The sequence below is a fragment of the Bacillus rossius genome, chromosome 11 (genome assembly GCF_032445375.1).
Source record: "Bacillus rossius redtenbacheri isolate Brsri chromosome 11, Brsri_v3, whole genome shotgun sequence".
Classification (NCBI taxonomy): domain Eukaryota; kingdom Metazoa; phylum Arthropoda; class Insecta; order Phasmatodea; family Bacillidae; genus Bacillus; species Bacillus rossius.
The window spans coordinates 38552597-38567371 of record NC_086338.1 but is presented as its reverse complement, the minus strand read 5'-3'; the positions used below and the strand labels follow the sequence as shown (position 1 = coordinate 38567371).

Sequence of the window (14775 nt, the reverse complement as noted above, 5' to 3'; positions counted from 1 at the left end):
TAATACTGCTCAAAAATACTAGCAGTGAAAAATCAAATTAGGCTACTGTTACGTAAGTATTTATAATATGAATATATGATGTATCAAAGAAAGAAATGTAAATTAAATAATTAACAGTGACATTAAAAGAATTTCGAGATTTCGAGAGCTTAAACTATAATTACGAATTTCGTCGTATAGCAAACTGTAAACTAAAAACAATTACATACCTACAAGAAAAAAACGTCTTGACTATTTATTGGAGAAAAAAAAGGTTTCGTTTGCTGAAACATTTATAAAACTGAGATTTCCCTGTGGCGTGCAGTTTATTACAATTGAGTTGGAGAATCGGATATGTTTTGGTTTTCATATTTTAAAGTGTTTATTATTAATTAAGTTTATATAATTATAAACATTTCAAACTCAGTGTAACAAATAATTGCCAGTAGTTACAGTTAGAAAAAAGAGAACACACATTATTTTTAAATTAATCAGTTATTTTTAATTATTCTGTGCTTGATATTCGGAATCTGATTTATATCTCAAATATTGCCAGAGATTCGAACTGAAAATCAAGGATTCACACATCCCTAGTTGCGACGCCATCCAAAACACCACCGGTCATCTACCCTCCCTAAAAGCTTGAAGCTAAGCCAGCCACGGCTAGAGATAGAAGTATACTATAGAGATAGAGTAAACTGAGGGAAAAAATAGTTATGGCCTATGGTTTTCCTTGAGTAATCTCGAGAAATCGTGAATAACCAAACTCAGGAATGAGAGGCCAGGACTTCTGAAAGTTTCACGCAGACAGCATGCTGTTACCTTGGCCGTGCCCTTGAACTCGTTGTGCTCCGACAGCAAGGTCTCGGTCTCCTCCTTGTTCTGGCCGACGGTGGTGTGCGTGGACAGGTAGAACTCCCCCGTGTCGTGGATCCACTCGATGGCCTGCTTCGCCGACCGCTCGAACAGCACGAACTGCTGGCACTGGTCCAGCCGCTTCTTGCACTGGGTCCAGTGCTCCAGCACTTTGTTCTCCTGGCTCAGCAGCTTCTCCAGGATGTCTGGTGGCACAAAGACAGCAAAGCCAGTTCACAAGCAGGGAGAACTGGGCAATACCGTCATCCCTAATGGCTAGGGACCTGCCAAATTCGCGGATTCATTGAACCTCTAGGATGGACTCCACAGTCCTTTAGATACTCGCGGAAATGATGCCTGTTCATCGGCTACTGACGCGTGAAGACGTCTCAACCGGGCTGTCCGTAATTCGGCACTTTCTTGGTTTGGTGTATCCCGTTGGCTCACAGTTCCCCGGATAAAATGTGGGCCAATCGCAGAAGCACAGATGCTAGCCTATCGCGAAATGAATACACGAATTTTGCATGTCTCTACTAATAGCTAGGGACAAGATTAGAGGGTGAATTGTGATGAAACCAAAATAACACCAAAAATCATGTCAATAATACACGCAAATGCAACTACTATCATGAAATTAATTCACTTGGTCAGAATATTTTGTTGTATCTTTATACTTAAATAAACAATAATAAAATTAAAGTTGTTAAATAATGAGTAATTTTTTTTTGAACTTGGTCTTATTTCACAAATGGACTGGCATTTTGGTGTTATATGGTGTATATTTGGTTTTTTTAATATATATATATCATAATTCTCAATAAGCCTTATTACAGTGTACCTGCAACAGTTTTGGAACTAAATAATATGAGTACTTCAAAATGAAATGTTAATAAATGAAAAGAAACATCAAATGGGAATCTAAATATATATTCTTGGAATAAGGTAATTTGTAACCACATTCCTACATACTATTAAATGCTTGTCTCTTGTCGGTTAAATAATGTATTTACTTGAACAAACAAACTAAGCACAGAAAATTAACTAATAAAATATAAATTACCTGTTCACCAAAACTTTCAGGGAAGTGGGCCCAAGTGCAGTGAGAACAGTAATCATACCTCGTTCAAGTTGACGTGACACAAGCATGTATGCTTTAAAGGGAACAACTGCATAATACACAGTGCAGCCTTGCATTTTATGAACGGCAGATGCCCTACTCAGTATTAATGGCAACATTCGCCTTTCAGAAAAACCATAGCTATATTTCAATGGAAACTGAATGGTTTAATTATATGATGTATACCATCTGTGCCGAAATAAACAAGGACTGGTGGAATGTCCGTATCATACACTTTATCATGCCGGAAGTGGGGCCAGATAATTTCAGATGTAGTACTCATATTGCCATTAATGAACCCCGGGAACATTTTCCAACATAACACAACCTCGGAAAAACTCTAAATCAAAAAGAATATACTTTTAAAATTTTCCCTTACCCGGTCACATTTTCCACCATAACCCGACGTTTTGGATTGGAAACACTTCAAATCGAAAAAGCACAGTAACCCCGGGGCAAATCCCCACCATGCCCTGAACTTAAGGATACACAAAATTAATGGTTATTACCCTTAGCTTGAAATTAGGATTTTTGGACCCTCTGAAACCCCCTGCCCCAACTCTCCCATAACTCTACGGTCTTAAGTTATCAAAATATTGTATTCTCAGAGGTTCTTTATATGTATGCAAAATTTGGATGTCGAAAAGTGGGTAAAGATTAAATGGAAAGATTTTATTACATAGAGCATTCATTCAGACACACAGGTCAAGCTAATAAAAGCATGTTAAAAACAGAATGCATCACTTCTTACGAATACTATTTTAAGCACCAACCTTTTGTTCCTAAGGAAACAGCATTTGTTATGATAAAATAAAATAAAAAAGCCATAGTCTTTTGTGTGTGGGTAGATTTATAATAAATTAGAATTCCAAAAATACACACTTTCCAGTACAGATAATTAATATTTGATTTTCAGTACAAAAAAATAAATAATACATCAAGATCTTTAAAAAATGTGATATCCTCATTCTAGCAAACAATCAGAAGCTTTAGAAGCAGGGAGGAACACAAAAGGTTCCCACCTGAAAATGTGAAAAGGTGGAACAAAGGGGAGAAAAAATGAATTGTTGAGTCCTTTGTTATTCAGCGTGCCAAGTAGGAGAATGGAAGGAGAGAAGCATTTGAAAACAAAAGCTAAGATGTTCTTTGTTGCATTATACTTTTCCACGAGGTATTTAGTTATTAACAGCTGCTCATTGCCATTATGAGTGGTCAACATGGTGGCATCTCATAGGCAATGTTGATTTTTTTTCCTTCTCAACATTACTATTTGTTACTGGCTATTTCTGTAAATTTAACCCTTTACCTTTCTTGCATTTGTTTTTGTCATAAAATATTTTGCAAAGCTATTTATTAGGTGTGCTATAATTGATGTAAAAAGCCATGCAAGTGATGATAATTACAAACACTTGCATAACTTTTTACAGTAATTATATAATACTTAGTAAATATTTTTTTAAATATTTGTAACAGAAACACAAATACAAGAAAGGCATAGTGTTAAATTGATGAAAATTACATTAAGCTATTGGTATAACGACAAGAAAATTAAAAAAATATATATTATAATAATAATAATCAATAACATAGTGTGAGACCCCTAATTAAGGCTCATAAATAACACAATGAACTTTGTGCTATGCGTAGCAACAGTGATATCTTCTGTACCTGCATATGTGTGGTTTTTTTTAGTAGTTAATGACATATAAATATCACATGTACACATATTTAGTCACAAACAGTTTCATTTTAAGGTTTTTGTTACATCTTATGATGTTAATATTTTCATTCTGATCAAAAGCTGTGAACAACACTAAAAGAAATGGTGTAGGTATATTCTAAAAACTAAAATTAAACACTAATTTAATATTTATTTAGTCATAAATTTTTATAATATGTTAACTGATAATATTTTATGGTACTTTACAATGCAGTCACTCAAAAGGTTGTCAACAAGACCAATAGGTACTACAAGGTGACATGAAACAGGAGAGCTTACACTCACAGGATGGCCACAAATACATGATTTAGAAAGTCAAGAACATTTCTAGGACTTCAAGATCAAAAATTGTGTTTTAAAGGGTCAGTAAAAGAAAGAAGAAAAAAGCAATCCCAATCATAAACATTATTTACTATGACTGTATGGCATGTTTCGGTGAAAATTATTAAAATGGATAATCTGGGAAATTTGTACCTAAATCTTTATATTAACTCAATCAATAGTTAAAAAATATTAACATCCCAGCCACTAAATGTGTTTTATGATAAACTATTAACCTTAAAACAGTCGTGAACACAGCGATATGCGGAAACCTGTGCATCAATACTTTAACAAAGAAACGCAAATTGCACACGTATCAAAATGTCCGTTATTGCTTACAAAGGAAAAAAAATGGCTCGGCAAAAAAACGTAAACTGTGTATAATATTTATTCGGTCAACAGATACCATGTTTTATCGCATAATCGTCGCACATTTAACGCCAAAATAAGGTTTGAAAAGAAGGGGTGCGACTTTTATGACAGAAAAAATTTTTTGGGATTTAATTTTTGGAGGGTAGGTTTTTCCTGACAACAAAATACGTTGCAAATCAAGTACATTAAATTAAAAATTAAGATTATTCACAAACGCACGCTAAACAATTAAAATGATTTACTTAATCTAATTTTTAAAAAAAAAAAATATTCCGGCAATGCATCCGTTATATACGAGTCGTTTTTCCATCGTTTTTTTTTCTTTTCCCAATTCGGATGTCTTAAAATCACAGTGTGACGATTATGCGCGTGCGACGATTATGCGATAAAACACGGTGTGTGTGTGTGTGTGTGTATATATATAAATTAGTTAAGGGACTCGTGCCGAAATGCGCAAACAATAACCCCCCCCCCCCCCCCCCAATATTGCAAGGACAGCGATGACTCTCTATAATATTTATTCAGTCCACAGATATAAAAAAAAAATTAGTTAAAGGACTCGTGCCGAAATGCAAACAAAATCTCCCCCCCCCCCCCCCCCCCTGATATAACTCTATAAAATTTATTCGGTCCACAGATATAAAAAAAAATTAGTTAAAGAACTCGTGCCGAAATGCAAACTATTTTCCCCCCAATATTGCAGGGACAGCGATGACTCACTCTTGACCCGGTTCTCGGCGTTGCGGGTGCCCGCCTCGCCCTGGTAGCTGTAGTACTGCAGGCTGCGCCCGGTGTACTTGAGGAAGGTCTCGGCGGTGCGGCGCGCCAGCGTGCAGGCCTTCAGGAAGGCCTCCTTCTGCTCCTGGTGCTTGGCCACCAGCTGGGCCATGAGCGCGCACTTGTCGGGGCCCGGGCTGCTGCCCCCCGCCGGCCCCCCGCCGCCGCCCCCGGGCTTGTCGCACGAGCTGCCGCACCAGTCCTCGTCGCGCTTGTACTCCCGCTCCAGGCTGTCCAGCACCGAGCACACCTGTCGCAACACCCGGCACTCTTACACTCATCTCGTCCTCCCCAGGGCAGTTAAGTTCCACGATATTATCTTTGAAAGATTTGTACAATGGGAGTGCATGACTTGATGTAGGCTTTTGGACATACGCCATTGCTTAGCACATGTATGTCTGTAGAAGAAAACTACAAAAAAACACAAATTAAGCAAAAAAAATTTTTTTTTTTCTGTTGTCAGGATTTAACGCCACAAAATACACCACAACATGAATATGGTCAACAAACAAAGAAAAACAAGGAAAATGGACTAACAGAATGAAAAAAACACCCACAAATGATGACAGCACAAAAATAACGAACCCAAAAAATTCAGCGCAACAGTTGAAACGAGACAAAAACACAGAAAAACGAAAAGACGAAACAAACAATAGTTTTCCAAAAACAAAAACAAAAGAGAAACGAAAAAAAATCCACAAATGATGACAGCACAAAAATATTGAACCCAAAAAAATTCAGCACAGCAGTCAAAACGAGACAAAAACATGACCAAACGAAAAGACGAAACAAACAATAGTTTTCTAAAAACAAAAACAAAAGAGAAACGAAAAAAAACCCACAAATGATGAAAGCACAAAAATATTGAACCCAAAAAAATTCAGCACAACGGTCAAAACGAGACAAAAACATGACCAAACGAAAAGACGAAACAAACATAACAGTTTTCTAAAAAAGAAACAAGCGACGTTTCGGGAACTGATACCTGCTCCCGTCCTCAGGCACAGATGCACATGGTACGGAAACACAGGTGCGACTGAGAAGGGGCTGGAAAAATGAGGGTATTTATCAGAAAATGGACTACATCTTGCTCAGCCAATGGCAGACAAGCCGTAAAGGATCCTTTAAACTAAAATATACTTGAAAAGTGCATCAATGGGTGTGAGTTTTTTTTTTTTTATTTATTTATTAAAAACCTTTGGAATAGTTGCAAGGAGCTTTATCAAATCTCCGATGCAGATTTTTGCATCCTTTCATGCACCCTTGTGGCGCTATCTTTTAGTATAAATGTAACACTTGTCTGTTGCAACTACTGTCAACAACCTTTCACGTTTCTCATTGAATGCAACCTGAAATTAAGATACTTTGATAAATGCTGTATCAGTATCAGTAAAAGCTCACTCTTACTATTCGGAAACAGCATATTTTAAGTGGGATTGTTTTACGCCTGAACTGCATTTCACAACTCTCAAAAAAAAATTACCTAAACGTTTTAAATCAAGGAAAATAAAAGTAAACAGGGATGATGGTGCAAGTCAAAATCTCAGCACAATTTATCACTGCATTAAATAGAAAAGTTGATTGCACAATTTTAGTTAGTAATTTTCATTGATGGCTAACTGTGTACTCAAATTAACTACAGGAAGAAAAAATTGTCAATCACACATTTCTATAACTAATTTCTTTGGCCGCAATTTAAACTTTTCTTTCTTGAAAATTATTTGTACCAACATTAACATGGTACTTAATCTTAATGATAGACTGTACATTAGTGTGTTTGCTTTCACTTTTATCCGAAACAGTAAAAAACACAAGCAACAGCATGAACAAACAGATGGACGGACACATACTCTCACATCAAGAAGAGGCCACAAAACCAAAATATGTCCTTACACATGCAAATGCAAATGCCCACAATAAGATTCCAGATAAAAATGTAATAATAAAATGAGTTGCAAAAATCAAATTTTGCATAAAATTAATTCACTGTGTATCAAATACACAATATCGTAAATAGGAAATTAGAACAATTATAGCCATATGAAATTTAAATGTCAACAAATTATGGTTTTGAATTCAACTTTTGTAATGACTATTAAACCAAACTAGCACCTACAGCACTCTGAGTTGATATAACTTTACTTGTTAAAACAAAATATTTATATCCCATTAACAAAACCTAATAACATTTCCAGAATATATCAATATAGTAAATATATATATTTTACTCAAAGGATCAAAATTATATTAATAACAAATTGAAAGCACTAACTTTAACATACCTCATAATCATAATGTTAGGTTCATAAATATATTGGAAAAGTACTGATTTTTTGGATACATTACATCTAACATGGCGAACACAAATACGAAGCCATACTGCTTGAAACATGTTTCCTCAGTTGTAGTTACACTTTGCTCCTATCTGCCTCTTCTATCAGCTAGCACTATTTATTCATCCTGATTACAACAGTTTGGAGACCATTCATGGAACCACTGCCTTGTAGAATACATGTAAGGTTATGGCACAGAGAAAAATATCAGAGGCATAAAGTAATAGAAAGAGATTTAATAATCAATCCTAACAAAAAAAAAAGAATGTATAAACATGTTCAAAGTATGTACACCATAAACAAACTGAACTAGTTTTGAATATTGTAGCTTAACATGCTATCCCTCTAAAATTCACTTGTGTATAAATGAGGTAGTCTCCTCATTTGATTAGGGCTACAAACACACCTGTTTTTATGGCAATGGATTAATTAGCAAATAAAAGGGACTGAAAAAAATAGCCCCCCCCCCCCCCTTTTTTTTTTTTTTTTTTTTTTTTTTTTACAAAATTAGCATATTATTTTATAAATTATCATCTAATATTGTGAAAATAGTATTTTCAATGCAACTTATTTGTAACTAATTTTGACATTCTAAATATTTGTAAACTATATATTCATGTAAATAAAAAGAACTTGGTAGTGGTAATATCCTAACAAATGTAAGTGTAAAGTTTAATTTACAGCAAAATTCACAAATCAACAGGATTGATTGGGTTAGGGTTACAATTTGAAGTTATCTAAGAATTTACATAATTTAGCTGCATCACACAGACATGGCCAAATCACAATGTATGGTCACAAACTAGTGTAAAGAACAATAAACAGAAACTCATCACATGAGTCAAGTGTAACATTTGGAGGAATGCCAAGTATCTGTAGTATTGCTGCGGTTTACTTCACACTCCCGCTAGAACAAAATGCAAGAAAGTGCAGCCTGTGGCAAAGATGGTGGAGGTGTTTTGTTAGTGTATTGACTGAAGTGCTGATAAGTCTTAAGTTACAAACAAAAATAAAAAATAAGTTAATTAATAATGTACCTGTGTCCTAGACAAACAGCAAAGTAGGATCTATAGACGAGATTATACTGTAAATTGCGATAAAGACGAAATAATATTGAAAAACATGTCAATACAACATATAACAACACTGAAATGCAAGTAAATACATACACCATAACATAAAGCACCAAAATGCAACAAAAATCATGAAATTAATCAACACATTTAATTAAAACTCAATTCAGATTAGGATTTAATATATTAAAGTCAATGGATGTAAATTATTTAGTTTGGAGTTAGTACCAAATATATGTATTAAATAAACTGGAAAAAAAATTTTTTTTATATTGCACATCTTATTAGAAAAATTTTTACACTACGAGAATGGTACATTTTTCAAATGCATATGATGCATTTATACAATAAAATAAATTGTAATAAGTATGTCTAGAAAAGAATTACTCATAAAAATAAGCCAACGTGATTAATATTTAAAAACACGTAATAACAGATGCAAGATCAAACATCATAATATAAATTATTTTCATTCATTTAGTTAATATATTTTGGTTCAAAATTGATGCTAGATAATTACACTCAATGAATTTACCATGATAAAAATTCACAATTTTGTGGTTTGAGTTAAGTTTTGTCAAAATGCTGATTTATATCATGTTTGAGTTCAGTGTTTTGTTTTTATTTTTATAAATTCAATTTTGTGATACATAGGCCTACTTATTCCAACATAATAGTGTAATGTTCACATGTTGAATTTTTAAGATAAAATAATAATCTGTAATAGATTTCTTTAAAATAGATAAATTCAGAACAATGAAAATAAATTGATGAGAATTTGTTGTTAAAAGTTATTCAATAAGAGGTGCAAGGTTGAACAAATAAATTTTTCTGATCTATTCACTTTCGTACAATGACATTCCTTAATAATCAAACATTAAAATATTACTTGTTTTGTGATATAAATTAAGTTTAGATTAAATGCTACTTAATTTCATAAATTAATTTGTATTTTGGTGCTCTTTGGTGCATTAACTTGCATTTCAATGTTATACAATGATTGACATGCTTTTGTTACCACTAGGGTGGTAACGGCGGCACCCGGTTACCTATGTTTTGTTAACAGTATTTATTTGTTATGATTAATTAATTTAGATTTATTTATTTCTAGTAGCAGGTAATATATTTCTTTTTATTTCGAACTTTCCCGTGTTGGTGCGATCTGGACGTAATTTAACGTACTGACAGTTTGTGAAGTTGGCACCAGTGTGACTTGACACCTTCGGGGTTTTTCGGTGGAGTCGAGGATTGCCGAGTGAGGAGCCGACGAGTGAGTGTGCGGCTTGTGCGACTGGGGACAGTGCTGGTCTGGACGCCGAAGTGGGCACTTTTTGGCGGCAAGGCCTTGCAGATTTGCGGCCGAGCAAGTATCGTCTTCGGGGCTATTTGGAAGTCCCAGGGTATGGCGAGAGGCATCACGCGACGCGAGCAGCGTCGGCGAGTTCCCGGGCCCGGGCGAGCACCGAGGTAGCGGCATAACAGCACAGCGCAACACAAAGTAAGGCAAACAACTGCATTATTCACCACCATGAGTGTTTCCCCGGCTACAAGACATATTGAGAGTTAAATCGGATCTAGGACTACGATACTCGTGTGCACTCAGTTACGGCGAAGAAACTGACGTCTTTGATTAACTTTCATTTACTATTCATTAACTTCAAGATAATAATAATAACTTTTTCGTGGGACAGATGAAAGATAATTAATGGTACCATAAGTATAATCAAGTAGCGCGCTGCGGTTATGTTACGTTGCTCAGTTGGACTCATTAGTGGACTGTTAGTTTCATAATATATTATTATTTTTTAAATGTATTATAATATTATTACTAGTTGCATGTATAGGAGTATGAGGATGGTGATATGCTTGTTCATTGATAGAGCTCGTAACGGAAAAGGTGCTCAAGGTATTTACGCAAATTAGGTATGCGAGTGATATATATTTTTTTAAGTAAATGTTATTTTTATTAAACACAAGTTTTTTTGGTTAGATGTTGAGCCCCATAGTCTCCCATGCCACCTTATTACTAGTTGATGGTAACTGGATCCCACACCCACGCAACAGGGAAGGGCGACGTTGACTTTTTGGCTTTCCTGTAACAGTGGAGTGTGGAAGGTTTTTTGTAGACCCCCGGTGCTTGAGCTATAGGCCCGGGGCTAGACTTTTCAGAGTTATTTTGGTTTTGTTTCGCAATTCACCATATAATTAGGGACAAGAATTTATGGTTTTATTATTAGGCTGATTTAATTTAGAAAACAGGAGATTTTGGTGTTTTTTTTATAGTGTATGGTTCATAAAAATGTGTATTATTCAAGAAATATGAATCTAAAATATGTTTTATATTTCAACAAAATAGTCTACTTTTATCTAACACATCATGCAATTAAAGCATAAAATCATTAGTTCCTAATAAGCATATTTAAAACAGAAAATGAGAAAAATAAAAATAAATCAACATATTTGTGTTTGTTTGAAAAAAAGTGCTGACCATGTCAAAACAAGTTTCCTAAAAAGAGATGCAAGATAAAACAAAGTTAATATTAATTTTTTCCAATCCCTTTATACATTTTGGTACAAAGTTCATGCACAATAAATTACTTTTAATGAATTTACCATAATAAAAGATACAATTTTTTTAATTTGAGTTAATGTTTGTCGAAATGTTGACCGATTTCAAGTTTTTGGTTACTTTCCAGTGCTAAATGGCGTGTTAACTTGAATTTTGGTGTTATGTGTTGATTGAATGTGTTCGTGTGTTAATTTTGGTTTTATCGCAATTGACCATTTAATCTTGTCCACGAATAATCTCGTTCCTACATGATCTCTGAATGACACGCACGTTCAGGTACGACCTCGGAGGTCGTCGCCGGCGGTACCTGCTCCGCGGTCTTGTAGAAGTTGAGGCTGGCGGTGACCAGCTTGTGCCTCTCCTCGGCGCACGTGACCAGCTGCTGCCACCTCTTGGTCACCTCCTCCGCTATCTCCCGGATGCTCTGCGGGTCGTAGTGGTTCGCGCTGATCAGCGACTCCGCCCGGTGCTTCACCTGCACCGCTGACGTGTGTGTCTTCTGCAAGCAAGCAAGCAACACACTAGTTACAGCGCTTCTGCAAAACTCACTCCCTTCAGGGGTACGAAATTCTCCTGTTTTGAAGGAATAGAGAGCAAGAATAGGTAAGTAAAAATTTTATTTATTAAAAAAAAAAAATCAATCACCTATTTGGTCACACTAATATGTATCAATCAACTTCATCATGATTTTTAATCTTCTTCCAACCAAAATTTTGAAGCAGTTTTAAAAATTTCCACATCAAGATCAAAATGATAGCGAGAGTTTCCAATTCATGTTTAGATGCGGTAGTACATACAATTAACATAATAATCAATAATCTAGCTCAATCAAGAAACAACTATGTGTCAATCTGCAACATACCCAAAAATTGTTGAAGTATTATGTTAATGAGCTTTCATTTCTACAATTTTATGTATACAGTAATTCACAAAAGGGATTAGATTTCATACATGAATGGGATTGAATTTCAGAGATGAAAAGGATCTCCCCCTTAAGATAGTAATAACACCACTGGCATTATATAAAAGAAGAAAACGGTGGTACCAGTGTACTTGACGAGAAAATACCAGGTTGAAGAATTGCTGCATGAAACCGTGCAACAGACACACCAGAAATGTGATATCTCACTCACCTCGATCGCCACTTGGAATTGCTCATGCTCCTTTTTCAGCTGTTCTGCATCCTGGAGGCAGCTGGGGATGGAGAAACTGGCCATCAGCATTGCCTCACCGTTGCGTATCCAGCTGATGACCTGTGGAACCCAGTCGTCCGGGATCAGTCGACACACGTCTCAGCCGAACGTCACGTGAACTAGATACTTTACTTCGAAGATAGGAACCATACAAACCCCGTAATTGGCTTACTTGCTCACGTGAGAATGCCACATGGTGAGACCAGAGGTGTTTACCCAAACACTAGTTCCAGATGGACCTAAATAGTAAAACCTTTTTACAAAGTTTTTTTAAGGTTCAGTAGTGTCCCAAGCTTTGATTAATCAAGGTTCTGCATTACCCAAGCCGACCTAAAGCACCATCACCGGCAAAGACTGTTGAAACATTTGCTTGAGGAAACAATTAATTATCTAAGCGTTGTCAGAAGACTAAAAAATTAACCTCAAGTATGTCACTCACTGCTTGGGAAAATCATGGGTTGAAGTGAAAGAATCTATACTGAAGAAAATCTGGAAAAAACATCACCCCTAAATATGATACTACTGGGCCAAATGAAAGCAAGGACAGTTTACTTATTATAATCCATATTATCCGAGATTTTGCTAAACAGAGGTTGCCATAGTACAGCATTAACTCTGTTAATGAAGACACTACTGTACTTAGAAATTTAGACTCGTTAACAGAGAAAATGTATCCAAAGGGAAAATTGTATGTATTTAAAGATCAATTGCTAATTATTTAAAAATTTAATATGACGGAAATATTCTTAAATGGGATTTTCTTAAGAGGGTGTTACTGTAACTAACCTGGTGTGTATGGTTCCTGAACTCACACAGCTCCAAGTACTCATTCACGTTTAACAACTTCATGTCCAGTAAGTCATAAAGAGCCATCACAATACTTTCATAGTACATTGAAAAGTAAACACCACTTCACTCTTCATGTCACAATTTAAAATAAACACTTTCTTCTTTAACAACACAACATATTCTCAAAACAGTAACACAGCAACTCCATGGAACAGTTATCACAAAGTCGCGGAGCAAGGAGCCATGCGTGACTGTTAATTACAGTTGGCTAATTGGAAAATTAGCAGCATCCGACTCGCCGCCAGGTACAAGCTTTTCACACATGTTGTATGTGTAGACTTACTTAACAAAAGTACCATAATGCAGTGCACACAGGTACCATGTCAATGTATAGTAAACTGTAGCAGTCTTACAAGGTCAAAATAACTTGAGATTAACAACCTCATCAAATTTCTGCATATGTTCACCCAAAGATAACTAACTTCAGGCATTATACAAATGAAAACAGACTATCAGCTCAGCAGTAACACAAAATTTTTCCTTCTTAACGTTGAAAGTTTCACATATTACCATCACAACATTAAAATATCTGCGGAGGCCAACATCTGCAGAGGCCAATCACCTAACACATCACACCAAACAGAAGCTTATGTTTCATTACGCGTGATAATAGAACAATTTACATAATTTATTAATAAACCACATTACTTTCAAGTGTCTGCAAAATATTGAACATGACTGTCATAATCCTCAAGCTATATATTATGAACAGATATATTTTAAAATGCCATTTGACTATTAAACCCTACAGATTGGATTTAACAATTGTTCACTGTACTTTCTCTTTCAGGTTTTATACTGTGAAAAAATTCTCATCTTTCAACATGTTGAACTAATTGTCTACAGAGAGAATTGCTGTAAGAATTATTTAAACTGGATTCATATAAAGAATTCATACTTGCTCTACATAAAAAATTAAGCAAATTTAACTTTACATCCTAATACAATTAAGGGTTTACAGTGGCATGTTATCCTAGTCCCTCTCATTAAGATGATATACATATTAATATAAGCATTTTCAGATTCAAATTGGGAAAAAAAAATTAATCTGTTCCTAACCTGGTGGAGTGCTATAATTTTTAGAAATTATTGAAATATCAAAAATCTCTAAAGTAAACTAGTTCAGATTTCAGGTAGTCATATGATTTGAACCTGTACCAAAAATTTTAAGCATTCCAACAACTCTAATTTTCAGCAATAGAAATTAAAAATTAATTTGCATCCCTGAGTAATATTTGGAGCCACTTTTTTTGAAAGCTCAGCCTTTCTAATTAAAATGCAATATACAAGTTTAAGGGTGACATTTTGCTATAAAAACTAGTGTAGTGATTTTTATTAGTGACAAACTCCATGGTACAGTCACAAAAAGACCCATCATAAAAGATGAGGAACAAATTTAATAGTTTCTTCAAAATTACATATCATTATTGTCTGATATGCCAGAAAGTAATGTAAAAAAAAATTTTTTGTGTGTTTACTTCTTCAGCATTTTCAGAAGGATTCTCTTACATGATTAGGGCCTGGAAAAATTAGCATCTATTTATTACATAATTAGCATTTATGATGTTGAAAATTAGCATCTATTTTCCAGAAATTAGCATCTATTTTTGAGAAATT

General features: G+C 34.9%; 1 protein-coding gene across 9 annotated transcripts in view; it reads right to left on the bottom strand.

Moving 5' to 3' along the window:
- The window catches only part of LOC134536834 (kalirin), a 402054-nt gene that overhangs the window by 216805 nt on the left and 170474 nt on the right, over positions 1-14775 (bottom strand). For all 9 annotated transcript variants that reach the window (XM_063376828.1, XM_063376829.1, XM_063376830.1 and 6 more), the window contains 4 exons: positions 12250-12369; positions 11424-11615; positions 5085-5391; positions 802-1040 (listed from right to left, as the gene is read on the bottom strand). In XM_063376828.1, the coding sequence (XP_063232898.1) occupies positions 802-1040; positions 5085-5391; positions 11424-11615; positions 12250-12369 (858 nt within the window). The remainder of the gene's footprint in view (positions 1-801; positions 1041-5084; positions 5392-11423; positions 11616-12249; positions 12370-14775) is intronic.